Raw genomic sequence first — 26,215 nt, forward strand, 5'->3', positions numbered from 1 at the left:
GCGCCTGGGCTGCCCCGCCACCTGGAGATGGGGCTGATCCGGACCCGATCCCACCGCTGCGGGGATGGGTGTGCGCCCCAGGGTGGGTGGCGGACCGGCTGGGTGAAGTTGTGCCTCGGAGACTGGACCGCTGTCCGCTCCTCCGGGGGCGCAGGGGGTGCCCCCGTGGCCCCCAAACCCGGGCTGAGCTTCTGTCGGGGTCGGGGGCGAGCGGCGGGGAAGAGGAGGCTGAGATGCGAGGGAGGGGGCGGTGCTGCGAGAGGGAGTGGGACCGTCCCGCCGACCACCGAAGGGGGCATCCGAGACCCTCGGAACAGCGCAGCCCAGGGAGGAGCTTGGAGGCGAGGAGATGAAGGGCTTTGTGTGCAGCTGCCGACCGGGACCGGCTGCGCTCCCCACGCCGGGTCTGTCCGCGTCCCCGGCCCCGCTCTGGGAGAAGGGGCGAGGGTGGGGGCTCCGCGGAGGGGCAGCGCGGCATCTTGGATCCTTATGAAAGGTGCTCTCCTCCCCTCCGCTCCATTCTAGCCCGACTCAGGCAGGGCTGCCATCAGACCGGGCGAGCGGCACAGGGAGGATGGGTGGGTGGAGGTGGCAGCAGCTCGCCGCCTGGGGGGCGGCCGCCTAGTGCCGGTGGCCTTCCCGGAGGCAGAAGCCCCTGCCTGCCGGCGGGTGGGTGGGCGAAGCTGGTGCCTCACCCGGGGGAATGCTGAGGCTCAGCACCGAGCGTGGAGGCGTGGGGTGGAGCGCGCGTGGGGAGGAGAGGGCGAGAGCGCGACAGGAGGCTGAGCGCGAAGCAGCCGCCGGGGCGCTGAGTGTACCTTATGGCCACTGGACATGATGGCCGGGCTTCGGAATCGGATAACCACTTCCTCTGGGTGTTTCCTCGATTTTCCTTTTTTTTTTTTTTTTAACCCCCAGCCCCCTTCCCCCCCCCCCCCCCCCCCCACCCCGGCGCCGGAGTGAATCACCCACCCCTTGCAACGCGAGCGCTGGGCTGGACTCATGGGGAGATTTGGTGATGCAGCCTGGCCCTCATAGCGGCCTGTTGGCCCTTCACCTGCAAGGCGACGGGAATCGTTTGCATCCCTATGGCGTTCTCCGCGGTGGGACCAAGGTGTGGTGAAGGCGGGTGGGTCATGGCTAGAAAGTTAAATCGTTTTTGGAGGAGCTGTGATGGATGAGTGGGCCACTGTGCAGCGGTCCCAGGGTTCCTGCTGTCACTCGGCTGGCTCACTCGCAGAGGGGCCTCCGCCTCTCCTTTCTCCCTCCCTGTGTTTCTGCTGCTGCACCAGGTGTTCACAAGTCTCTTAACAAGCCAGCACGCGGGATTGGTTAATGTGGGACACAGTGTAGGAGCCACAGGCACCTCGAACAGTGCCATTAAGGTGGGGGCGCAGGAGGACCCGAGGCTCGTGGTCTGGATGGCAGCCCAGAGCCCTGCACCCTGTGTGAATGGCTTGTAGGGGCAACAACATCTCTCACGAGCTTCCCTAGGAGATGAAGCCAGGAAGTGAGATGAGAGTGGAGCGGGGAAACAGCTAGGGCATGAGGATTGTGAAATAAGTGCAAAGGCTCTGAATGCAGGGCATGCTTTCTAATTGGAACATATTGGCGAGCTCTCTCTCTCTCTCTCTCTCTCTCTTTCTCTCTCTGAGATGGAGGTGGTTGTTGGGGGAAATTTGATGTCTGATGTTCAGTTGGGCCCCAAAGAGAAGATGGTGCCCGAGGAGCCTGAGTGAACCAAGGTCATGAATGGGAAGCCATATAGCCTTTACAGGAAGGGAAACGTGGAGAGATGGTCTTTAAAAACGACTGGGATTCGGGGGGTGAGTGGAAGCAAATCAGAAAACCCAGCTGCTGCAGCTGAGTTGGAGAGGTGAGGTGGCCTCGCTGAAGGCCTGTGATTCAGGCTGCCGGCCTGGCATCCCATGTCCTCCCCTCCCCCAAAGCTCTTTGCCTTTCCTCAGACTCTTCATGTCTGCTTAATTCCTAGTGTCCAGTTAAGGGAAGGAGAAAGGGTAAACGTTAAAGATGACACATTAAAGGCAAGAAGGATATTGCCTGCTGATGCAGGGGGTGGGGGTGGGGGGAGTGGTGGTGTCATTGAGAGGCCCGAAGCAGAACCCTGTTAATGCCCTTGCCTTTGAGCTAAGATCCTAATCCTCCTCCCCCCCATCCCCAACAGGTCTCTTAGTACATACATTGTATTGTTAAATGTATGTGTGTGACATTCACAACTCTTCACAATTCAGTGCCCACCTACCTCTATCCTCCATTGGTACCTGCCCGCCCCCCCCCCCCCCCATATTACTGGCTCATTCCTGCAGCAGACAGCTCCCCATTCCCAGATGTGACAGACGTTCTTCCACCTGTGTCTCCGTCAGGTTGAACGTCATGTGTGTTGGGCTTCCCTGCCCTGTTCCCGATGATTTTCTCCAAGTCCAGCCCCGCCGACGGAGCACCCAGTAGAAGTCTTCCCAGACCTCGCAGTCAGATCATTCTCATCCTCATGGGACGTGTGTCCTCCGGTGACTCACATCTTTGGGTTGCCTGGTGATAGCTGGATGTTTATCTTTCTCCCTTCAAACGGAAACCCCTTGAGGGCAATGACTTCCTGCCCCTTCCTTTATGCCTATTCGGTGCCAAAGGATGTTTCCTTGGAAAACATGAGTAAATGAAGGAATGAGTGAAAGAATTGATCGCTTTCCTTTTTTAATTAAAGTCTTGAAGACCTCTGAGGATTCATTGCAGTTGTGTATCTAAAGCACCTAGTCCATGACAGACTGGAACTTTTCCTTTTGCTCCTGGGTGGTGAAGAGACCCTAAAAAGATCTATCAAGGTGTCTGGTACAAAGACATTCATTAAAAGTTTCTTGCATTGCCTGGCCGGCGTGACTCAGTGGTTGAGCGTCAACCGATGAACCAGGAGATCACGGTTCAATTTCCAGTCAGGGCACATGCCGGGGTTGTGGGCTTGATCCCCCGTGTGGGGCGTGCAGGAGGCAGACTATCGATGATTCTTTCTCATCATTGATGTTTCTGTCTCTCTCTCTCCCTCTCCCTTCTTCTCTGAAAACAATAAAAAGAAATAAAAATTTCTTGACTAGATTCTTGGCCAGCCTAAAATTTCAAACTCTGTAGGCAGGGTACGGAATGGATTCTCTCAAGTGGATAATCAGTGACTGGTCATGCTCTTGGACCTAAGCAACACCTCATTGTGAAGATGCGATGTGATTTCTAGAAAACAGCTCTACAAAGGCCGTCCTGTTAGTTGGATTAAAATGTAGCATATAGACGTGCAAGACAGATCAGACTCAGCTTTCCCCTAAGGCACTGCAATTTAAAAAAATATATATTTTTATTGATTTCAGAGAGGAAGGGAGAGGGAGAGAGAGAGATAGAAACATCAATGATGAGAGAGAGTCATTGGCTGCCTCCTGCACGCCCCACACTGGGGATCGAGCCCACAATCCAGGTATGTGCCCTTGGCTGGAATCGAACCTGGGACCCTTCAGTCCGCAGGCCGACGGTCTATCCACTGAACCAAACTGGCTAGGGCAGCATTGCAATTTTATAGTCTCTCACTTGTCTTTTACTAGTAATTGGGCACTTTTTCATGCTTTTTATGTGATGGCGACAGTTCCTGTTGATTGAACATCTATATGTTAGACAATTTGCATGCATTGCCTCAGTCTGGTGATTGACATGTTATTACCTCCATCCTAAACACGAGGAAACTGGGACTCAGAGAGAAGAACCTTGCTTGGAGTCCCAGATTCTGAACTGAAGCTACAGTGTAATGTAGGACTGCTGCCTCCCACGCCTGCTCAGAATGGGTGTATCTGTGTTTTCCTTGGGCGAAAACCATCAGATCTCGTTTCCTTCTTCCTGAGGCCCTCCGCTTTCCAGATTTCCTACCAGGAATGTTGTCGAGCTTCTAAATTCTTCCTAGCGGGTCTCATTCCGAGAGGCATTGGTTTCATTATCTTTATGCTCTCAAACTCCACTTGCCCATCCGTGGGGAAGGTCAGGTTCAGAATCCCTCATTTAGACCTTTGGGCAGAGAACTGTTTTCCTGGAATTCTTTGCCATGGCCTCCCAGCCTCCCTCCTCCCTCCAGACCAAGCCTTCGCCCTCCTGGGTCACCTTTCTTGACACCCCATGTCACACGCGGCCTCTCCCGTAATTTTCTGTATTATCTGAAGTACCTGGGGCTGAGTGTCCTCTTAATGAAAGTAAACTTGAAAAAGCCCCACTCGGTGCTGGAGTATTTGCATACCCCCTGCACCTGGCAGGAACTCTATGTCCAGGGCACACCTCCACAGATGGTGGGGGTTCAGGACCTGTGAGCTGATGATGAACTGGTAATAACTAAACATGCAGAAACGAAGTCATGAAACATGATGTGCACATTGACGGTTTGTAGGAGAGGGAGCAGAGGGGTCATTTTCTTGGTGGATTTTCATCCTTTTCCTGGGACTTGGGTTGAGTCTCACGAGCTTGACTCGCATCAGGGCTAAGTGATGACGGTGTTTTATTGATGTTGGGGAGCAGGGGCGGGTCCGTGGCTTCAGTCCCTTCCTCCTTGCTGTCCTGCCCACCTTCTACCCTATCTTCTAGAAAGGGCTTCTGGGTTTCACATCTGAGAAATTCAGAGGGGGTTCCTGGCCTCTGCAGATGTGAAAAAACAGGGAAAGAAAAAGAAAGGCTGGAGTAAGGAAGGAAAAGAATTCATTCCGTTTTTGTTTTGTTTTTTTCCTCTGAGAGGAGCGTGAGTTGCTGGGGTATGGATTTGGGCTTCATTGCATCATGTCTTAAAGGGGATGCTGAAAAGATCAGTTGCCTCGCCCCTTTGGGGACAAAGGCTTTTCACTCGCCACCAGGTTGAACCCCCCTCCTGAGGCTGACTCAGCCTTCTTTGCCCCTGACCTCAAGGCCTCACGCTGGAAGCCTCTGTGGGTTGTCAGCACGTTAGCCGTTTTAAAGGAGGTTGGGACAGTTCTTGAAATCCCTGCATTTAGCTGTTCCAACCCGGTGTGTGGGAGGGCCACGTGCGATTCAAGCTCCCCTTCCTGCAGAGGGTAAAGTCTGAGTCAGTCCTGTGCTGGCAGCTCTAATTTGCCAAGATGTGTGCAGCTAAGGGAAAGGCATCCACTTCTCTGCGGAGGTTTATATATTCTCTGAGAACTTTGTCAGGATCTTACCATAAGTTCGAGAATAGGACCCATTCCCTTCTGGGTTTTATTAAGAAATCCCTGCTTTGGTCTCAGGGTCTCAGTGCTATGCATCTTCCTGCGGTTAGCTCCTCTTGGATGCTTGGGCAGGAACTTTAGGAAAAACACATTTCCCATTGTTGACCCCTTTTCCGCCCTCAACCCCCCCCCCCCCCCCCGAACCTTTGTCAATTCCAAAGAATCACTTATTCCCCTTGCAGGCATTGACAGTGATTTCTGGTAGCAGAAGATGGCTTTGAAAGCAATGCATATTTTTTATTTTTATTTATTTATTACTGATTTTAGAGAGAGGAAGCAGGAGAGAGAATCATCAATCGGTTACCTCCTGCTTGCCTGGTACTGATGAGGATCAAGCTTGCAACCTGGGCAGCATGTGCACTGACTGGGAATCGGACCATGACCTTCTGGTTCATAGGCTGATGCTCAACCACTGAGCCACGCCATGGGACTGGGATTTTTGATTGTGCTCCCTAATGTACCTTCCTCCTCCCTGCGCCCCCCCCCCCCCCCCCCCCCAAGCAAACGCTTCTTTAGTCTCATTCCTTTGTAGAGGTTGAATGTTGGTCTTTTTCATTCACTATATAATTTCTGTTAGTTCTGGTCCTGTCTTGCCCCCGGGGATGGGGGAGAAGCAGTTGTTGTGTGGGGACCAGGAGAGTGTCGCAGCACTTCCCACCCAGAGCACAGCACAGCTCTGTGCCCCAGTGTTGAGGCCGCAGTGGAGGGGGACCCGCACAGGACTCGGACGCCCACAGGGCTGTGTGCCTTGGGTGTCCCTTGGCTGACACTTGGCCAGGGGGCACAGGATTCTTTTTCAAGAAGGTTCTGTGGAACTTTTGAAGCTAATCACCGCTTTCTATCATGCCTGTCTGTTCAGCAGCATAATTAAGCGCGCTGGGCTCCTGGTGCCGACAGGCGATTGGATCTAGTTCGGAGGCCAGGTTGTTTCCATGGCGCTGCCTTACCTGATGTGATCTTGGCCAGATCGCTAGATGTCCTGGCCTGGTTCTTATTTTTTTGAGACTGAGGGAGAGACATCATTACACCTCATTTCATCCATTTCAAGGAATATTTGAGGGCTCGCTGTGTGGGGGAGCCACCACAGGGAAGGAAACAGTATGTTCCCAGTGAGAGCTTACTCCTGGGAGGTGCTAGAGCGGGAGAGAGAGCAAACAGTAAGGTGCACGTTCTTATAACTATGGTTATATTTTAGAAACCGATATTAGGCAGAATAAGATAAGGACTGGTACCTGAAAGTCATACAGAGAGACATAATAATAGTTCTTTCGGAGCTTGACAATAATCTTATAGCCTGGCCGGTGTGCTCAGTGGTTAGAGTGGGCCCATGCACCCAATAGTCGCCAGTTCCATTCTGGTCAAGGACATGTACCTGGGTTGCAGGTTCGATCCCTGGCTCCAGTTGGGGCACGTTTAGGAGGCAACCAATAGATGTGTCTCTCTCACTCTCTCTCTCCCCCCCTTTCTCCCTCCCTTTCCTTCCATTTTCTCTAAAAACCAATGGAAAAAACATTCTCAGGTGAGGATAAAAAAGAAAACAACAACATAAAAACCCCACAATAATTGTATCAAGTAGACACAGTTGTTTGCATCATTTTTACAGGTGGAAAAACCAAGGCTCAAAGAGGCTGAGCAACTTTCTTAAGCTGACAAGACCACGTCGGGGTCTGGCGCTGGCTCTAACCACTAAGGTTGAGGAGAGACTTCTGCTGTTTCTTGAGGAGAACAGAATGGCAAGAGAGGAACACACAGGGTGCTGCATCTGGGGGGTGCAGAGCACCCCTTTTTGGCTGGAGTTAGCAGACAGAGGTCAGGGACAAGAGGTAGGAGAGCCTTGGGCTGCACTGTTGAGGACGTGGAGTGTGTGCTGCACTGGAGACTAAGTCAACCAGCGGTTTCTGAGCAGGAGGATCAATGGAGCCTGCAGTGAGTGACATGTGGGAGCCGCAACGGTGAGAGTGTCTCTGCAGTGATGGTGGCCAAGGCAAAAAAGAGGAAAGCAGTGGCAGTTGACTTGCTTGAAAGGGGTGAGGAGGGGCCAAAATTGACTCCAGGGTTTTGAGCCTTAGCAGAAGTGGGCACTGCCTGGAGGAGATGGTTCGTAACAAAGATTTGGGACCAGAACCAGTGGTTTCCAATATGACCAGGGACAGATACATTACAAATAGAAGCTCATTCAGTCTTGACAACAATTTTCAAGGTACCTCGTTTTCCCCATTGTATGGATGAGGAAACTAAGACTCAAAGAGGAGAAAGAACTGTCATGGGGGCATAAGGTGTGTAAGTGGCAGACTTCTATTTGAAACCAGGTATGTTGATGACTCAACTCTTCAGCTGCCTCCTGCCCTGAGCCCCAGATGAGGTGCAGGACAGCACGTTAGGGTGGGGAGGGGCTGTAAGTTCCTCAGGTGCAGGGATGGGTGCATCATTAGACGTGGACCTAGAGGGCAGGGGAGGGGTTGGGGCAAGAGGTTCAAATTTGTGACATCTCTGGACAGAGGAGCGGAGTATTAAAGCCAGGGCAAGGGGCCACATGAGTGAAGGGGTGGGAGAGGGAGAAGGAAAGGGAAACAAGAACTTTGAAGGCTCACCTGTTTTAGAAGTTAAGAAGAGGAGACAGGGTGGTGAGTGAAATACGATAATTACTAGGACAGAGCCGTACCCTGGACGCAAAGGAAGGAGAAAATTCCCAGGAGGAGCATCTCAATCGGCTTTCCGCAGTCATTTACTGAATCCCTGTACATATGCCAAGCACTCGACAGTGCTGTTGATGAGGTCAAGGAAGAGACCACCAGACTTGGAAGATAGAAAATCATAGCTGATATTGATGTGAGTCCGACTCACTGAATGTTAACGATTAATGGCATCCGCTGAGGCGGCTCGCACCTGGGATGCCCACGGTTCATAGGACACTGATGTGTGTGGCGACGATGTTAGCATTAGCAGAGGACGCCTTTCCCCAACAGCCTGTAGGACTTGTTTGGCAAAATAAAAAAAGGCACGGCAGAAAGAAATGTAATATAGTTCGATCATTGGTTTTAAGCATTTAAAAAATGATAACGCAGAAGAAAGGGTCTCCATTTTTAATGAGAGTTTCATAGTTTGATTGAAAAAAAAGTCTTTAAAGATTCTTTTAAAATGGCATAACCATAACTAATTGTTCAAGTTGATGTTTTATAGGCTTTCTTCTCCACCCCACATCCCCTCTCGCTTTGCCTCTCTCTCTCTCTCTCTCTCTCTCTGACTTTTCTTTCAAATGCTGTACCAAGGAGTTGGAATTATTAAATATTTATCATAACACTCCATTAAGTCAATGCTAATTCAAATGACTTTTTCCTTTTTTCCCTAGCCCACAAAATGTCTGTTTTCTCTATGACAAACAGATAATCCAAAACCTTTTAAGTAGAGACTGTTTTGAAGGATCACAGGAAATTGAGTTTGAAGAACATTTTCTACATTTTTTTAGAGGGAAAGTAATTAAAATTACAATAGAAAAAAATGAGCAGGAGTCTGGGAGAGAACAAGAAAAATTGGAAGAAGGTAGCATGGGTGCAATGCTATGGGTAAGGCCAGAGCAGTCAACTCATAAATATGACAGCTGGTTGGAAGAGTCTGGTGCAGGAGAGAATGAACTTGAAAGGATCAGGTAACCCGAACAGTAGTCCCAATCTGGCCACTCACTCCCTACCCTTGTGAGTTCACAGGAGGCACTTCTCTAGTCCTCATTTTCCTTATCTGTAAAATGAGGGATCCTTTCAAGAAATGTTCAACAGCAACAACATGTGAAATTCTCTCTGTCTCTGAGGATTCAGTCGCTTCAGCAGAATTGCAGTTGGCCTGCCACCTGGCCCATTTTTGCACCACCTCCCACACCGAGAATGCAGAGCGATCAAGGCAGGAGGAGAAAGACGCAAGCGAAAAGAGGGCGAATCCGACAACCGTGTTGGATGAGTGTGCACCTCCTTACTCGCCATGAAGTGTGAGCTGGGCTCCTGAGAATGCAGTTTTGTGTCACTCCCAGAATCCCCCTCTTCCTGTGGGCATTTGCATGCTGTTATGTGCAGGCAGGGTGACTTTGCTAACACTTAGAGGATTTGTTAGGAATGAGTTGGTGACTTCGGCTAGATTAAAAAAATTTTTTTTTTCCTTTGAGAAGAGAAGGATTATCTAACAAAGTGTTGTGTGTCCTGGGTAGGTTAGGGCTTGATTAATGGGCGTTGACTCGCTGCCCAAGTAAGCAGCTGATGGGAGCTATAAACCCGGGGTCAAACTTGTTTAAATTAGCCACATCCCCGAGAGGGGGTGTGTGTTAGAGGCTTGAAGAGTGACGTAACTCCCTCCTAGTGCACCTGCCACATAACACAGGTGACTAGGAAGCTGGTGAACTAATGATGCTGGGAGGGTCCGATCACCAGGGTGAGTGTTTGAGCCAATCACAGTAGGCTCTGTTGGGTTGAGGAGAAAAGTAATTGGGATGAAAGCTGAGACAGTGATTTAGCCTCCTGCCTGCTCTTCACCTGTCTGTGTCTCTGCTGCCTGACTCGTCCGTAAAACAGGGTGCTAGCCCAGATCGGCAGACTGGGGGAGTCAGGCAGGTTGCATTTACAGATTCTCTCATCCTGCTCCATCATCCTGCTCTATCATCCCATTTGAAATGTACTGATATTTTTGTTCTCCTGCCTGATTTGGGGCTCACAGTCCTATCTCCCTTCTCCACCAGCCCACCAGAAGATTCCTGGCATACAGTGATGACATTGCTCTTATTCCCCTCTCCCAACCCACTCTGGAAGATTTCTGAAAGGCTATGATCAGGAATATATCGCGAGTCATCTGCAGTAATGGTTTAGAACAGGGCTTTTGTCTTGTTTTTGTGCCCCATATCCTTTCAGAGGCCAAGGGGAAGCTGCGGCTTTCTCATCAGGAAAAAGTTTCTACAGACACATTCACAAGGTTTCAGGGAGTTGGTGGACTCTGAAGGCTCTTAGGCTGAGGACCCAGGAAAACGCCACTGTTCCCTTCATAAGCGGGTGTCGGACTGTTGCTCTCTCCAGGAAATACTAGGAACTGGATGGAGGTAAAAGGGAGGTAAGGAACCCAAACAGCCTGTGCCTGACTTGGGAATTACGGTGGCCGAGCTGCCAATGCTGCCTCCACCCCCTTCTTGAGAGAGATGGGTCACTTCCTGGATGGGAGCTGTGACTGGTTCTGTGCATCGTAGACTGACCGTACACCCTTGGCTGAGGCCGAAAGTATCTGCAAGCTGGTGGTTTCCAGCACGAGGTGGGAATAGGATCTCTTTCAGCTGATCTCTTTGTAGTGTGGTGTGAGTCCATTTGGATGGCATCCTCGGAGTTCTTCTGAGAAGGACACTGGCTAAATTTAAAAGTGCTCCGTTTGGGTTGGGAAAGTAGCTGTTCCTGCCAGGGTTCATCTCCTAGGGATCACATGTTCATAAATCATGGGTATATTTTCTTTTCATTGACACACACCCTTACATTTTTCATCCCCTTACAGTGGTTCTCAACCTTCCTAATGCCATGACCCTTTAATACAGTTCCTCATGTTGTGGTGACCCCCAACCATAAAATTATTTTCGTTGCTACTTCATAACTGTAATTTTGCTACTGTTATGAATCGTAATGTAAATATCTGACATGCTATATGTGTTTTCCGATGGTTGCGACCCACAGGTTGAGAACCGCTGCCTTAGAAGATCATTCTGGGTTGTGAGTGTCCTCTGTTGGACACTCACATCATTTTGTCAGTTTCACTTTCCTGGGGATAAATCATCCCTCTCCCAGAGTTGTCAGGACCAGGACCTCCATCCAGGTCTTTTTTTTTTACGAAAATATGTTTTTATTGATTTCAGAGAGAGTATGGGAGAGGGACAGAGAGATAGAAACATGGATGAGAGAGAAACATGGATCGGCTGCCTCCTGCACCCTCCTCTCCTTGCCCCCCCCCCCCCGCCCCCCACTGGGGATCAAGCTGGAGACCTCTTGGTGCATGAGATAACACAACCAGCTAAGCCATGTGGTTCTGGTTCCCCTTGGTCTTGAGTCGACTTGCTGAACTAAGGGTGGAAATAAACAAGCAACACTGGCTATGGCCGCATCCTTCTTTGTGTTCTTTGGAAACATAAAAGGAGATGAAAGTGGAAACAGGATTCTGATTTTATTTTGGATATAACAGTTATTCCTCTATCTCATAAAAATCAGTTTAAAAAAGACTCAAAAGCATCAAACTGAAGTTTCTTAAGTCCCTTTACCCTGCTGGCTCTCCCCCAATTCCCATGGGCTCTAGATTCAGCATTAAGCATTATACTTACTTCGGATTTGGCATAATTAATAAAAGCAGGCTGATCCTTTTATGGGAGTCACTGACATTTTATTATGGCCGGCTCAGAATTTAAATGAATATAATCAACCTTACATTTCAGAAAAAAATAATTTGTTATGTTTTCCATTGAAATGTTTTTATTAGTAAGTTTTCTAGCAAATATAAAAGTAGATAGTGTAGTATACTAAAACCACATATGCCACCACCCTGCTTGTTTCATCTGCATCCCTGCCCACTCCCCTTTGTCCTGGAATCCTAGAAATCATTTCAAATGAGGCAAATTCCAGAAATACCATTTCACCTGTAAATATTTCATTATGTATCTCTGAAAGTTATAAGAACTCTTTGTAAACTTAACCCCAATACCAACACCTTTAAAAAAATGAACAATTCCTTAATATCAAGCATCAGTATTCACAATTCCCCAAGCGCCTTGTCATTTATTTCAGTAGTTCATTTGAACTGGGATTCAAATAAGGTCTATACACTGAGGATAGTTGAAACATCTCAATTTTTTTTGACACAATAGGTTTTCCTCCTTTCTATTTCTTGCCGTTTTTGTCATTGTCACCGAAGAAACTGGATCATGTGTCTCTGATAGTTCCCTGTGATCTGGGTTTTGCTGATAATGTTATTTTTAAGGACATAAGAGTAGCACTAGTATTTTTTTTGAAAGGTGTTTTTCAGGGTCTGTAAATGTTTCACTTTATGCTGAAAACAATCTAGCAATGGAGTTTAAATTTTAATCAGGCAGGAAAGTGGAAGTATCAGGTGACATCTCTACATTTTTATTGCTACTTCTCTCTGTTGGAAGACACCTTGGCAGATAGTACGCGGAGGTGTCACTTACCCACTGCTGGAATGGACTGGGCAGGAACACGCCAGCCATTCTTCATCCACAACACCACACAGTTATTTTGGGCAGAGAATGAGAAGAGCAGCGTTTCCTATCGAGTCTGCAGGAGGCTGAATGCGCGCCTCCAACCCTCTGGTCCCAGCACTCCTCGGTCCCTACGTGCAGTGACGAACCCTCTCTTGAGGACTGTTCATTCCGGTGGAAATGTGATCACAGAATCATCTGTGTTGGAAACGACTTCCTGAGGTCACCTGGCCCCATCTGGTCACCTTAACGGGATTCCAGCATCAACCCTCCCGGAGTAAAACTGCTGGCTAACAACTCCCATAGCCCACACGCACCCCCTGTGCATTCTAAGCCTGTTTTCTCTTTTGTCCTTCAGGGAAATAGCTTATTAGGTTGCATTCCTTTCTGCTGTGGAGGTGCGTGCCTGTGCACACACGTGTCTCTGTAGATCTTTAATGAAGATGAATGTGGATTCTTTCCAGCTTGCCCTCTACAGAGACGTCGCTCAACCATCTGATAAAGGCTTTTATGAAAAAGAAGGTGTTTTATGAGTACATTTCGACATATGATGGGATGATCACCGACTGTATTTTTTAGCGGCAGTGTGTGTGGCTGCTTAATTTTATGCATCAATTTGGCTGGGCCCGTAGGTACACAGATATTTGGTCCAACATTATGCTGAGTGTTTCTGTGGCAGAATTTTTAGGGACTTTGAGTAAAGCAAGTTGCCCTGCATCATTGTGGGTGGTCCTCGCCCCATCAGTTGAAGGCCTGAATAGAATAAAAAGACTGATTCCGCTGAGCAGAGAGGACTTCCCCAGCGGGCCTTTGGACTGAAACTGTGGCATCAGCTCTGAGTCTCCAGCCTGCTGGGCCACCCCGCAGGTTTTGAACTTGCCAGTATCCGTAATCACACGAGCCAATTTCTTATAGTAACTTACTTTCTATATAAGCATCTCATTGGTTTTGTTTCTCTGGAGAACCCTGAACAAATAGAGTGTGTGTGTGTGTGTGTGTGTGTGTGTAAACTCAAACAAATATATGCCCCAGGTTGATCTGGCTGGCTGTTTTAGAAGTGGTGTTTTATATTAAAGAAATGGAAAGATCACTGGAGAGGCCACCAGAAAAATGAGATTCTGGCCATAACTCTTCTAGCACCCTACCTTTCCGTCTCTGGCCTGGTCGCTTTCCCTCTTTGAGCCTCCGTTTCCTGTCTGCAGAAGGAGTTTGAAATAAGAGATATCAAGTCTTTGGTTCCATGAAATACAAACATTGACCATTTGAACATGCTGAGAGGGGGTATCTAAAGGTAATTCTTCCGAGGCCTGCACAGGTGCTAGGTAAGGGAAGAAGCTGAGGGTGTATGCAGGTGGTACTGGTGCTGGTGCTGTGATGCCAAAGCCCGGTAGGGGGTGGGCATCATGAACAGAAGGGTTCTCTGTGCATCAGGTAGAATATTCTAATCAGTTAAGTGTGAAACATGGACGCGTAAACCGCTTGCAGGAAAACCTGTGGATTTTGTGCCTTCTCGTCTGAGGGCAGATGGGGGTCTAACTTCCACGGTTCTTAGAATCTGTCTCTGCATTGCGATCACCCTCACTTTGTGCAGGAGGAGGGGGTGGGGAAGGCGTGGCAGCTGTGACCAGCGGAGGCCCTCTGGCCAAACCGAGGGGCCCCAGTCCAACCAACAGACAGGAAATGCCTGACCCCAAGGACACTGTGCTATTCTTGACCATGGAGATTGGAAGGCGTCTCGGACTAGCTCTGGCCATGGGGTTGGAGGTTGATTTCTCAGTCGTCTGGGTTGTGAGCCTCTCTCGCTTCAGCTTGGGCTTTCCTCCCCAGGCAAAGGCAGTACCCACAGGAGGAAACCGCATCGTTTCGCTTCTCCTGTCTGGAGAGTGGTTAGGGCTCAGCTGCGGTCACCTCTCAGCATTCTCTGTTCACCTCCCGCAGCAGCCTGCCGTTTCAGAGGCTGGCATGTTGGGTGGGACAGTCTCGGGTGGGACTGGGGAAGTCAGCTGACCCCTCGGGTACGGACACCTTCTCCTTGCTCCTGGGGGCATCCCCTACAAATAGGTGAGGCGGATCACTTTGCCTTTAGGGTTCTTTTAAAAAAATGTTTTTATTGATTTCAGAGAGGAAGGGAGAGGGAGAGAGAGAAATAGAAACATCAGTGATGAGAGAGAATCATGGATCCCCTGCCTCCTGCATGTCCCCTGAGCCCTGACTGGGAATCGACCTGTGACCTCCTGGTTCATAGGTCGATGCTCAACTGCCTAGGGTTCTTAGTGACCAGAGGGAGGAGGCAGGCCCCTGATGGCCATATCCCCCGAGAGGCTAGTTGACTGTTTACCCATTTGGTGCCGAGACTGACAAATGATTAACCCCCTGGAATCCCTGGTTTGCCCCCAGTTCTGGTCAGGAGCCCGGCCTTTGGAACTGCAGACTGGAATTGTCCTCCATCCTCTACCCAGTGGGGCGGTGGGCCTGGCCTCGGCCGTAGGACCCTCCCTTGGAGAGCATGGTGCACTGGGGGCATGGGAAGTGAGCAGGGCGGCCTGGACTGCGGCTGGGAGGCGGGGAGGTGAGGCAGGGACCCGCAGGACGGGGGACAGGAAAGGAGCTGCGGCCGAGGAGGCGGAGAGGGAGCCGCTCCTGGCCAGCCGCCTGACCGCTTCCTTCCCCTGACATGACAGCCCCGCCGCAGGCCTGGCTCCAGGCCACCTGGCCATGGCCTTGGCACATGGCTCCCCCGTGTGGGGAGGTCGGGTGTGTGGGGGGGAGGGCTTGGCTCAGGCCCTGGCTCCCTCCTCTCACTGCTCTGCGGGCAGGGGCTGCCAGGTGGGTCGCCCGCTCTTGTCCTCTGTCCTGTGACCTGCCCTCGCTTGCTGCCTCTGATGTCCCAGGAGCCAGCCGAGTGGGGAATGCGATGGCCCGGGGCCCGGAACGCTGGTGGGAGGCCTGGCTCTCTGGGAACTATGTCACCTGGAGCTCAGCTTGCTGGGCTGCGGTTTCCTTCGCCTGCGAAGCAGGCTGGGTGACCCTCACGGAATTAATGGAGGCAGATGAGGGCCCGCTCAGGTGCTGTGTCAGCTGCCCTGGTGGTTCCAGTGGGTGAGCGCTCACAGCAGAGCCCAAGGCCTGTGAGCACTGCCCTCCCCACCGCCATCGGGGGAGGAGCAGGCATGACTGTGTGGGGCCCTGAGCCCCGTAAGCGAGGGTTTATCTTTTAGGAAGGTGGGGTGAGCTGTGCGCCTGTCTGCGCCCCACCCTCTGTAGGAAATGAGGTCGAATCTATAAAGTGCTGGGGTTCCTGCTGTTGGAAAGGCCCGGGTTTGTCGGTGGGGCCGCTGGGAGAATGTGCGGGGAAACGCAGGTTAAACTCCCCTTCTGGCTCTGCGCTGGCTCCACTTGCTCTTCCCCCACCTCATTCCTTCCCTCCCCCCTCCCTCCTTTCCATCACCCCTTGTCATATTTACTCCCGCTGTGTAGCACTATCTTCACACTGATCTGATTCGTCTTTCAAATGGGGCTGAGTTTGTCTAGAAGGTCCTAACCTAAAGCAATTTCCTAGTGGCTTTACAGGGTAATAAACATTACCTTTTTGTTGTTTGTTTTGTTTTGTTAATCCTCATCCGAGGATATTCTTTGCATTGATTTTTATTTATTTATTTATTTATTTATTTTTTATTTTTTAAAAAATATATTTTATTGATTTTTTACAGAGAGGAAGGGAGAGAGACAGAGAGTCAGAAACACCGATGAGAGAGAAACATCGATCAGCTGCCTCCTGCACATCTCCCACCGGGGATGTGCCCGCAACCCAGGTACATGCCCTTGACCGGAATCGAACCTGGGACCGCCCAGTCCGCAGGCCGACGCTCTATCCACTGAGCCAAACCGGTTTTGGCTGCATTGATTTTTAGAGAGAGTGGAAGGCAGGGGGTGAAGGTTGGGGTGAGGGGGGATGGAGGGAGAGAAACATCGATGTGAGACACTTCGATTCCTGGCCTCCTACACCTGCCCTGATCAGGGCGGGGATCGATCCTGCAACCCAGGTGTGTGCCCTTGACTGGGAATCAAACCCTTGTTGACCCTTTGGTGCGTGGGCCAACACCCAATCACTGGCCATGACAATATAACTTTTTTTTTGAGTTGGGGGGTTATGGGGCCGGAGGAAGGGACATGAAAATATTGCAAATTCTAAAAACGAGGATTTGAGCAGCCTTGGTAAAGGTGGCTGGTCGGCATCCAAGAGAAAGGTTTGGTGGTGGTGCTGGGTGTCTGGGGAGCTTAACCGCTTGCCGTGCCAGTTGCGGAAGCCAGCTGCTGCCACTGAAAGTGCCTAAGGAAACTGACAGTGCTGCCTCCCTGGGCTAACTGACCTGACGTCACAGGACAGCGTAGAAGAGGACCCAGGTGCCTTCACACCAGCCTCCTCATGGAACACCCAGAGGGGCAAACACTCAAAGCCGCACAGCACAGTCTCTGAGCTGCCAAAGCCCAGGGCTCGTCCCCTGCACGATTCCTCTCATCTGCCTGACTGCTCCCACCATTACCTGTTATTTGTTTCCCCCTTACATTTCTGCCCCTTCTTACTGGAGGGAGAAGAGGTCCCAAACAGATGGTGGAAGTCAGGGCTTGTTGAACTATCCACTCCATTCAGCTGTAGACTTATCTTTTCTGTATACAGACGGGTTATCAACGTTTCCAAACCGTATGGCACTGACCTTTCTTCTTTCTCCCCAGTTCCCCAAGAAGCTAGGCCCCCCAACCCCTGGCTCTTGTCTCCATAAGGTGGGCCATTCATTCATAGAGCCTTTAGCAGCCAGGCCAGAGGAGATTCTGCTTGTACTGGCCAAAGGCCGGCCATTCATGGTGAATATAGCTGTGACCCTCAGTTTTGGAGATGTGTGTGTAATTTTTTAAATCAAGAAGTTGGCTTAAGCCCGGCTGGCATGACTCAGTAGTTGAGTGCCGACCTATGAACCAGGTCACGGTTCGATTCCCGGTCAGGGCACATGCATGGGTTGCGGGCTCCATCCCCAGTGTGGGGCATGCAGGAGGCAGCCGATCTATTCTCTCTCATCATTGATGTTTCTATCTCTCTCTCTCTCCCTCTCCCTTCCTCTCTGAAATCAATAAAAAAGATATTTTTTTTAAAAAGAGGTTGGCTTAAGTTTCATAGCTACCAGTTATTGTGTCCCTACTATGTGCCATCTGCTTTTCCAACAATCTTAGATGGTAGGTGGCAGCATACTGGTTATGGATGCAGAATCTGAGGGTCAGCGAGGCTAAGAAACTCGCACAAAGTAGAGCAGCTGGCGGAGCAGAGGACAGAGGACAGCCACTCGTTATCCAACCCTGGCCTTGCTTGAGAAAACATGCTGCTAGTTTTTATTTTGAGAATGAATGGGAGGGGAGTTGGAACAAAATGTGCTGAGCTATCTGTTGACTGACACAGTGTCTCGGTAATGTTTCTGAGAACTGTCTTCCAGATAGAGCTAATCACAACTCGTCCTTGTCTTCCTTTTCATTGCTTCTAGAATAATCATAGGTTTTCCTTTCATGTGTTTTGTCAAGTTAAAAGCAAAGTTGGTGTTTTTGCTGATAAAAGTGCATCTTTAGTGTAGAACGGACAGGGTTTACAAAAAGAAAAAGTTGTCCTGAACCGAACACCAGCTTCTGGGGAAGAATGTGAGCCCTGGAGCTGGACCACAGGGCTGCGCACCCCGCTCTGCCACTGAAGATCGCGTGACCTTGAGCTAGCCCTTAACTTCTGCGCCTCGTTCCTCACCTCTGAAATGGAAACTAATGCCCTGCTTCTTTGGGGTGTCGTTAAGAGGAAATGATACGAAGCTCCTAGGGGTGACCAAGAGGCGTGTAACATCTTAAGAATCCTCCCTGAACCTGTGTAAACACGGGAATACCTAGGCTAGTGTGCATGTCCTAATAAACACTACGGGACTATTTTTAAACCAAACAGTTTTCATCTAATAATATATCGAGGCTGCCTTTCCTTACCTCTAAGTAGCCTTCTTGTTGCTTGATGACTGCCTAGAACCGGATGGCGTAATGGCGTGAGTGGAACTGAGTCGGCGTTGTGGGCACGCAGGCTTCCAGTTTTGCGCTAATGCAATGCATTTTAAAATAAATTGGAGTCGATGTTGAACAGTGAATGGTGTCTCTCTGGTGACAGGGGCTTACCCCTCTTTCAAAGCGCACCCAGTCTTGCCTCCCCCGGTGTGAAGGAAGCCATGGCAAGCCCTCTTTGGGAGCTCAGGTCTCCTGGATTCTGAGTGAGGCAGAATTTGAACACGCCAGCCCTAAGTCGGGGGTTACAATCTTCCTCTCCCCCCACTCCCTCTTTAAATTCAGGAAAACCATGCTTCTTTATTTAGTGTCTCTGGTATGAATTCTCTCTTGGTTCCCAAGGAATCATAAACCAGAAACTCCTCTTGTTCTGCCCTGGCTGGGTGGCTCAGTTGGCTGAAGCATTGTCCCGTACAGAAAAAGGCTGACTTCGAAGTGAAACCGTAAGCTTCCCTGGTTCCCAGGGTGGACCCCTGGGCCCCACAGAGCTGCGGTCACTGTGCCATTCTGGGCACCACATCCTGCATTTCAGTTGCATGAGCGCAGGTGACACGCTTATTTGATTCCTTTACTGATGTAAAACTCGGCTTGCTGGTCTTAGATGGGCAGAAACCATTGACTAGGTCTCCCTAAAATTTCCCCCCACCCCTCCGCTGCTTTTAGCCACTAACAAGCCAACAGGTCTTAAAACATGTTTGAAATCCACCCCTCACCATGGGGTGTGTTGTGTATGCATAGTCAACGGATGTGGCTGCGTATTGCTCCAGGAGGCATGAGCGTGATGGGTAGCAGAGGTTCAGCGGTAAGAACCCTTGGTGGGACAGACCTCTTAAAAGGCTTATGACTTTAATGGGATTTTCTGCAGCCTAATCCTGGGTGTTTGAACCCTGGCGTTTTAAACAGAGCGGGTGGGCCTCCGAGGAGCCAGAGGAGCTGGCTGCCTTCCAGGACGCTGTTGATGACCATCACGGCAGGCCATTTGCCCGTGACATTTAAGAGAAGGCCTTGCTTTTTCACTCTGATGTAGGGAATAGGGCAGTGATGGCGAACCTTTTGAGCTCGGCGTGTCAGCATTTTGAAAAACCCTAACTTAACTCTGGTGCCGTGTCACATACAGAAATTTTTTGATATTTGCAACCATAGTAAAACAAAGACTTATATTTTTGATATTTATTTTATATATTTAAATGCCATTTAACAAAGAAAAATCAACCAAAAAAATGAGTGCGCGTGTCACCTCTGACACGCGTGTCATAGGTTCGCCATCACTGGAATAGGGCATCTGTGAGAAGGGATATACTAGTAACACCCTCTTCAGGGCGATAGTCGGCCGGTGATGGAATGGCAGCAGGACTTAAAAAAAGAGCCATAATGTATGTATTGCACATGAAAAAAAGAGAGAGAGAAATCACACGTTTATTCCGCAGTTGTAAAACTCAGAGCATCAGCTCCTCTCCACAGTATTTTCCAAGGTGCTTTGTAATGTTTCCTTCTGACACCCTGCCTGTGAGAAAGGTTAAGGAGCATTATCCCCCTGACGCTGAGGAAGACACTGGAACCACGAGAGGTTCCTTGACTTGCCTTGGGCTCTGGAGCGAGGCTGGACCAGCCAGAATGGCTCCTGCTTCCCACTTTGAGTCTCGGTAGTCCCAGGGCTGCCTCGGGGAAGTGCTCAGTGGAGGGAAGAAAAGATGGGGCGTCTGCTTAGCCATGTTCTGGGGAGTTCTGTTTTGGGGGCTGCGGAGGCAGAGAGAGCTGGACAGTGTAAAAGTCTAGGTCCAGGCCCTAGCTGGTTTGGCTCAGTGGATAGAGCAGTGGTTCTCAACCTTCCTAATGCTGCAACCCTTTAATACAGTTCCTCATGCTGTGGTGACCCCCAACCATAAAATTATTTTCGTTGTCACTTCATAACTGTAATTTTGCTACTGTTATGAATCGTAATGTAAATATCTGATATTATATGTGTTTTCCGATGGTCTTAGGCGACCCCTGTGAAAGAGTTGTTCGACCCCCAAAGGGCTGTGGACTGAAGGGTCCCGGGTTTGATTCCGGTCAAGGGCACATGCCTGGGTTGTGGGCTCGATTCCCAGAGGGGCCATGCAGGAGGCAGCCGATCAATGATTCTCTCTCATCATTGATGTTTCTCTCTCTCCCTTCCTCTCTGGAATCAATAAAAATATATTTAAAAAAAAGTCTAGGTCCAGGATCCTTGACCTACAAACTGCTTTGCTGCCATGAGCTAAGCTGGAGGAGTGATGGATGGCAGAAGCAAATTATTTTTGGCTCCATGGCTCAGTCTTGGCAGGGGGCCCTTTAAATTTGAAATGCAAACCTGAGGGCTCCAAAGGGTTGGGAAGCTGAGGTCATTTTCTCCCTCCAGTTCCCAGGTTGGCCTGTTCTGTGGAGGGGTTGCCGATTACACCAGGGGCATGCTCTGCTAGGAGCTCTCTACAATAAAGTACACATATAATAAGGCAAACTATGTAATAAGGCTACAGGGAGGGCTTCTAACATGGAGGGTCCCTGCATCTCTCCCCCTGCCTCCCCGCCCCCCCCCCCCCCCCCAGACCCACAAAATCAGGTTGGTGCTGCTGCTGGAGACATAGTCTTAGGTCAGAAGTGAGTATACCAATGCTTCTGTTATTCTTTTTTTTTGGTCAATCCTCACTAGAGGATATTTTCCCGTTGATTTTTAGAGAGAGTGGAAGGGAGGAGGAGGGACGGGCCCCGACCAGGGCTGGGGATCCAGTCTGCAACCGAGGTAGGTGCCGTTGACAGAATGGAACCTGGGACCCTTCAGTCTGTAGGCCGAAGCTCTATCCACTGAGCCAAACTGGCTAGGGCTATTCTTATGTCTTGAATGTCCTTTTCCTCTGGCTCCTTGGAGGTCCACTCATCATTAGCTAAAACCCTCACAAGATTGCTGTGGGCTGGCAGAGTCTCTCTCCTCCCCCCAACCCCCACCCAGCCATACTGAGGTTCAGGTGATAAGTACAAATTGTATATATTTAGAGGAGGGCAAGCTTTAATAAGAGTAAGGAATGCATGGAACTTGAGGCAGCAAAAGTGATTTGAACCCCACTTTACGGCTTACATGTTAGCCTTAGGCTGGTGGGTCTTCTTTCTGAGCATCGTTTTCTCAGCTATAAGATGGGAGCACCATTGTCACCCTTACCCACGGTGAGAGCTACAAGGCCATGCTAACAGGCCCATCCACTTCACAGATGGAAACAGATCAAGTTGTGGTCCGGCGAGAGCTGGCCTATGGCCTGCGGAGGAGTTGCCACTGTAACCCTGGCACCCAGACCAGCCTCCTTTGCGCCCGGATCTGTTTACCTTCAAACGTGAGGTGGAGCGGAGATTTGCCATTGAGGCTTGGAGCTCTGTACGTTTTGTTGGACTGTGTCACTGGACAGGCTGAGGGAACAGGGCCAGACTGACATGGCCTTTATCTGTGTGTTTTGTCTGGAGCAGGGATTCCCGGTCACCTCCCTTGTCCGGCTCCTCCCGGATGGAACAAGAAGACAAACACGGTGCGTGTGAAGGCCCGGACTCAGAAGATACAGGAATGGGCTCTGATTTTGAGAACTCTGAGGACAGGGAAGGGGACCCAGACGAGAGAGAAATGGGTTCCAACGCACAGGACGCAGACAAGAGAGGCGGCCACCCGGAGCAGGAGATGGGCTCTGACCCACGGGAGGAGCGGGAACTGGTGTCTGACACCTGCACAGGTGAGGAGAAAGTGGGAATTTCCATGGAAGTTGGGGCTCCCATGTATTTCTGGCTCCTCCCGAGTTGTCGCCAGGGGAAGCATTCTTGTGAAGAGGAACATCCCTTTCTCCAGTCCAGTGGGAGGTGGCTGTGCTGGTAAACGGGTGAGGAGGGAGTCGCTGGCACCGCACTTCACAGTATACAGAGCACGGATCGAGGTCAACACCTACAACAACACAAGAGGGGACATGGGGAGTACGAGAACCTCCGTCACCGGGTTGTTGGGAGAGTTAGATGAGTTGCCGCACACAAAGGCTCACCAAGCGCAGCGTATTCAGATGTTTACAGCTGTTGTCATCGTGTTGGTTGTAGACAGCTCAGCTCAGTGGTAAGGGACGTGCCCAGGTGCATGTGGCTGATTCTCAGAGTGCCAAGGCCTCTGCTCATCGCCTTGCTTTTCCTGACCTGGAAACAGACTCCACCCGTATTCAGTTCTGCCCTCGGGCCTCCCTTACTTTATCCTGCTCTGTGCTTGCCTCCAGGACAGAAATGAGCTGCGACACCCTTGGCCAGGGCTGTGAGATGACAGGCTTTCCCATGTAACGCATCCCAGGCCCAGCAGTGTGCACACATGCACACGCTTTTTTAAAAAAATTTTTAAAATAAATTTTATTGATTTTTTTTACAGAGAGGAAGGGAGAGGGATAGAGAGTTAGAATCATCAATGAGAGAGAAACATCGATCAGCTGCCTCCTGCACAACTCCTACAGGGGATGTGCCCGTAACCAAGGTACATGCCCTTGACCTGAATCGAACCTGGGACCTTTCAGTCCACAGGCTGATGCTCTATCCACTGAGCCAAACCGGTTAGGGCCACACGCTCTTTCATACCCAGGGACTGTCTGGAGGGCCCTCTGCTTGGGCATCAGCAGCCAGAGACAGACAGGTGTGCGCTGGGTCAGCCTTTAGGCTGGGCTCAGCTGCTCAGGGCCCGGGGCTCACCTCCCCTTTCCCCCTACACCTTCCTCTCCCCTTACATAGTAAAGCCCTGGAGTTGGGGTGTGTTTGGTATACTGTTCCACCATAAGCTGTTCCAGAATGAACAATCCCCATTTTATTTTTTTTTTTATTTTTTATTTTAAAATATATTTTATTGATTTTTTACAGCGAGGAAGGGAGAGAGATAGAGAGTCAGAAACATCGATGAGAGAGAAACATCGATCAGCTGCCTCCTGCACATCTCCTACTGGGGATGTGCCCGAAACCCAGGTACATGCCCTTGACCGGAATCGAACCTGGGACCTTTCAGTCCGCAGGCCGATGCTCTATCCACTGAGCCAAACCGGTTTCGGCAACAATCCCCATTTTAAAAGTCAGTCCAGCCCCACTGGTGTGGCTCAGTGATGAGTGTGGACCCAGGAACCAGGAGGTCACTGTTCAATTACCAGTCAGGGACATGCCTGGATTGCCAGCCAGATCGCCAGTAGGGGACGTGCAGGAGGCAGGCGATGGATGATTCCTTCATCATTGATGTTCCTCTCTCTCTCTCCCTCTCCCATCCTCTCTCTGAAATCAATAAAAACATTTAAAAAAAATCAGTCCAGGTGGCTTTTTCTTGTGGTTGGCAGGAGTGGTCTTGCCTTGTGCGGTTAGGGCCTTGGAACGCATGGGTTGCTCTTACAGTGAGCAGATCTCTTCTGAGCTCCCACAACGTCCCACTGGCCCAGACTTGACCACCTCAAGCCGACTGTCCATGTGGCCTTTGGATGGAGCCTCAGGGACAGTGGGTGGGGCCTGGGCTCAGAGACAGCTGCCAAGAGCTGGTGAGCTGAGGGGACGGCAGTGAGCTTTCCCTGGGTTTCGGAGAGCACACTCGCCTCTAGGCCTTCCTTTCCCAGGAGGCTCCAGGTAGGAGGTTGGAGATCTTGGAGAGTGAGTTTGTGAATACCCGGGGGAGGGAATTACTCCGTGGCCCACACTTTTCTTGACCTTGACTTCCTCTAGGTTTACTCTTTGAGCTCCAGGTATAATCGCCTGCCCCCACTGTCCCCTTTTCTGTTTGCAGAGGGGCTGCTGAGTGAGGAAGAAGTTCTGCGGGAGGAAGAGGATGGCCAGTCTGGAGTCGCTGCGGTGGCCGTGTTCCCAGGACTGTCCGAGTCCCACAGCACATCCCGGAGCCCCCGGGAAGAGGAGGAGCCGCCGCACCCACCGGTGCTTCCCTGGCGGCGGCACCTCGCCCTGGGGAGTCGGCACCCGGGCGACAGGCCGACCCCCCGCCGCTTCCGCCGGCTCCACCACCCCATGGCCGTGGACCTCGGGGAGCTGGACAGCCTGATGGCCAGCATCATGGATGCGCCCACCATCTGCCCCGACTGCGGGGAGAGCTTCAGCCCGGGCGCCGCCTTCCTGCAGCACCAGCGCATCCACCGCCTGGCGGAGGCGGCGGCCGCGGCCCGCCTGGAGCCCTTCGGCCTGGCGGGGGAGTGCGGCGCGGTGGTGGGCGCGGCGGGGGGCTTCGGGCCGGGGCCCGCCTTGGCCCGGCCGCCGCGCGAGAAGCCCTTCCGCTGCGGGGAGTGCGGCAAGGGCTTCAGCCGCAACACCTACCTGACCAACCACCTGCGCCTGCACACGGGCGAGCGGCCCAACCTGTGCGCGGACTGCGGCAAGAGCTTCAGCTGGCGCGCCGACCTGCTCAAGCACCGGCGGCTGCACACGGGCGAGAAGCCCTACCCGTGCCCCGAGTGCGGCGAGGCCTTCAGCCTCAGCTCGCACCTGCTGAGCCACCGGCGCGCGCACGCGGCGGCCAGCGGCGCGGGGCCGGCGGCGCTGCGGCCCTTCTCGTGCGGCGAGTGCGGCAAGGGCTTCGTGCGCCGCTCGCACCTGGCCAACCACCAGCGCATCCACACGGGCGAGAAGCCGCACGGCTGCGGCGAGTGCGGCAAGCGCTTCAGCTGGCGCTCGGACCTGGTGAAGCACCAGCGCGTGCACACGGGCGAGAAGCCCTACATGTGCTCCGAGTGCGGCGAGACCTTCAGCGTCAGCTCGCACCTCTTCACGCACAAGCGCACGCACTCGGGCGAGCGGCCCTACGTGTGCCGCGAGTGCGGCAAGGGCTTCGGCCGCAACTCGCACCTGGTCAACCACCTGCGCGTGCACACGGGCGAGAAGCCCTTCCGCTGCGGCCAGTGCGAGAAGCGCTTCAGCGACTTCTCCACGCTCACGCAGCACCAGCGCACGCACACGGGCGAGAAGCCCTACACGTGCATCGAGTGCGGCAAGAGCTTCATCCAGAGCTCGCACCTCATCCGCCACCGCCGCATCCACACGGGCAACAAGCCGCACAAGTGCGCGGGCTGCGGCAAGGGCTTCCGCTACAAGACGCACCTGGCGCAGCACCAGAAGCTGCACCTGTGCTAGGGCCGGGCGTGGGGGGCTGCGCTCGCGGGAGCTGGCGGGGTGTAAGTATCCCGGGGGCAGGCCCTGCGGAAAGGCACGGGAAGGGCGGGAGGGACAATCTGAGAGTGACGACTGGGGCGCTTTTGGTGTTAGGGGGCCCTGAGGGGAGCGTTAAGAGGTGTTCTTTTGGTGCTACGTTTTGGGGACAACGAAGGAATGTTTTGGAGATGTGCTTTGGCGTGCCGATTCCCTCCAACACTCTTGGAGCTAAGCGGGCACTTTGAGGACCCTGAGGAAATGGGGTTCGGGTGGGGGAGGAACAGGATGGCAGGCCAAGAGTAGGTTGGGCTGCGATGTTCTGTGGGAATCAGGAGAGCCTGTGGTTGGAGTGAGGGTCATGGGGTAAAAGAAAAGGTGGGTGTGAATAATTCTATCCTGGTTGTACCAGGTGTGAAGCCACCGTTTGCCCTGCCCCCCGCCCCCATCAGCTCGAGTCCCAAGAAAAGCAGAGGAACCCTGCCATCCTGCGGGAGGATATACCGGACGCTCTCCTGTCTGA

At 51.7% G+C, this 26,215-nt stretch overlaps 1 protein-coding gene across 3 annotated transcripts; it reads left to right on the top strand.

Moving 5' to 3' along the window:
- The first annotated feature begins 37 nt into the window (after positions 1–37).
- Positions 38–25,682, top strand: ZNF697 (zinc finger protein 697). Of its 3 annotated transcripts, none has more exons than XM_070396587.1 (3): positions 38–82; positions 22,024–22,280; positions 24,326–25,682. In XM_070396587.1, the coding sequence occupies exons 2-3, from the start codon at positions 22,061–22,063 to the stop codon at positions 25,675–25,677; spliced, it is 1,572 nt and encodes a 523-aa protein (XP_070252688.1). In that variant the 5' UTR covers positions 38–82; positions 22,024–22,060; the 3' UTR covers positions 25,678–25,682. The 3 variants fall into 3 exon arrangements, with proteins under 3 accessions (XP_070252688.1, XP_070252690.1, XP_070252689.1); XM_070396589.1 differs by lacking the exon at positions 38–82 and adding an exon at positions 454–496; XM_070396588.1 differs by lacking the exon at positions 38–82 and adding an exon at positions 21,881–21,934.
- The last annotated feature ends 533 nt before the right edge of the window (positions 25,683–26,215 follow it).

The sequence above is a fragment of the Myotis yumanensis genome, unplaced genomic scaffold, assembly GCF_028538775.1.
Source record: "Myotis yumanensis isolate MYYU_CA2020_CCGP unplaced genomic scaffold, mMyoYum1.0.hap1 SCAF_17, whole genome shotgun sequence".
Classification (NCBI taxonomy): Eukaryota; Metazoa; Chordata; class Mammalia; order Chiroptera; family Vespertilionidae; genus Myotis; species Myotis yumanensis.

Coding starts and splice junctions, on each gene's coding strand:
- ZNF697 (XM_070396587.1), top strand. CDS start 22,061: ATGGAACAAGAAGACAAACACGGTGCGTGTGAAGGCCCGGACTCAGAA. Junction 22,281..24,325: donor GGTGTCTGACACCTGCACAG/GTGAGGAGAAAG, acceptor TTCTGTTTGCAG/AGGGGCTGCTGAGTGAGGAA.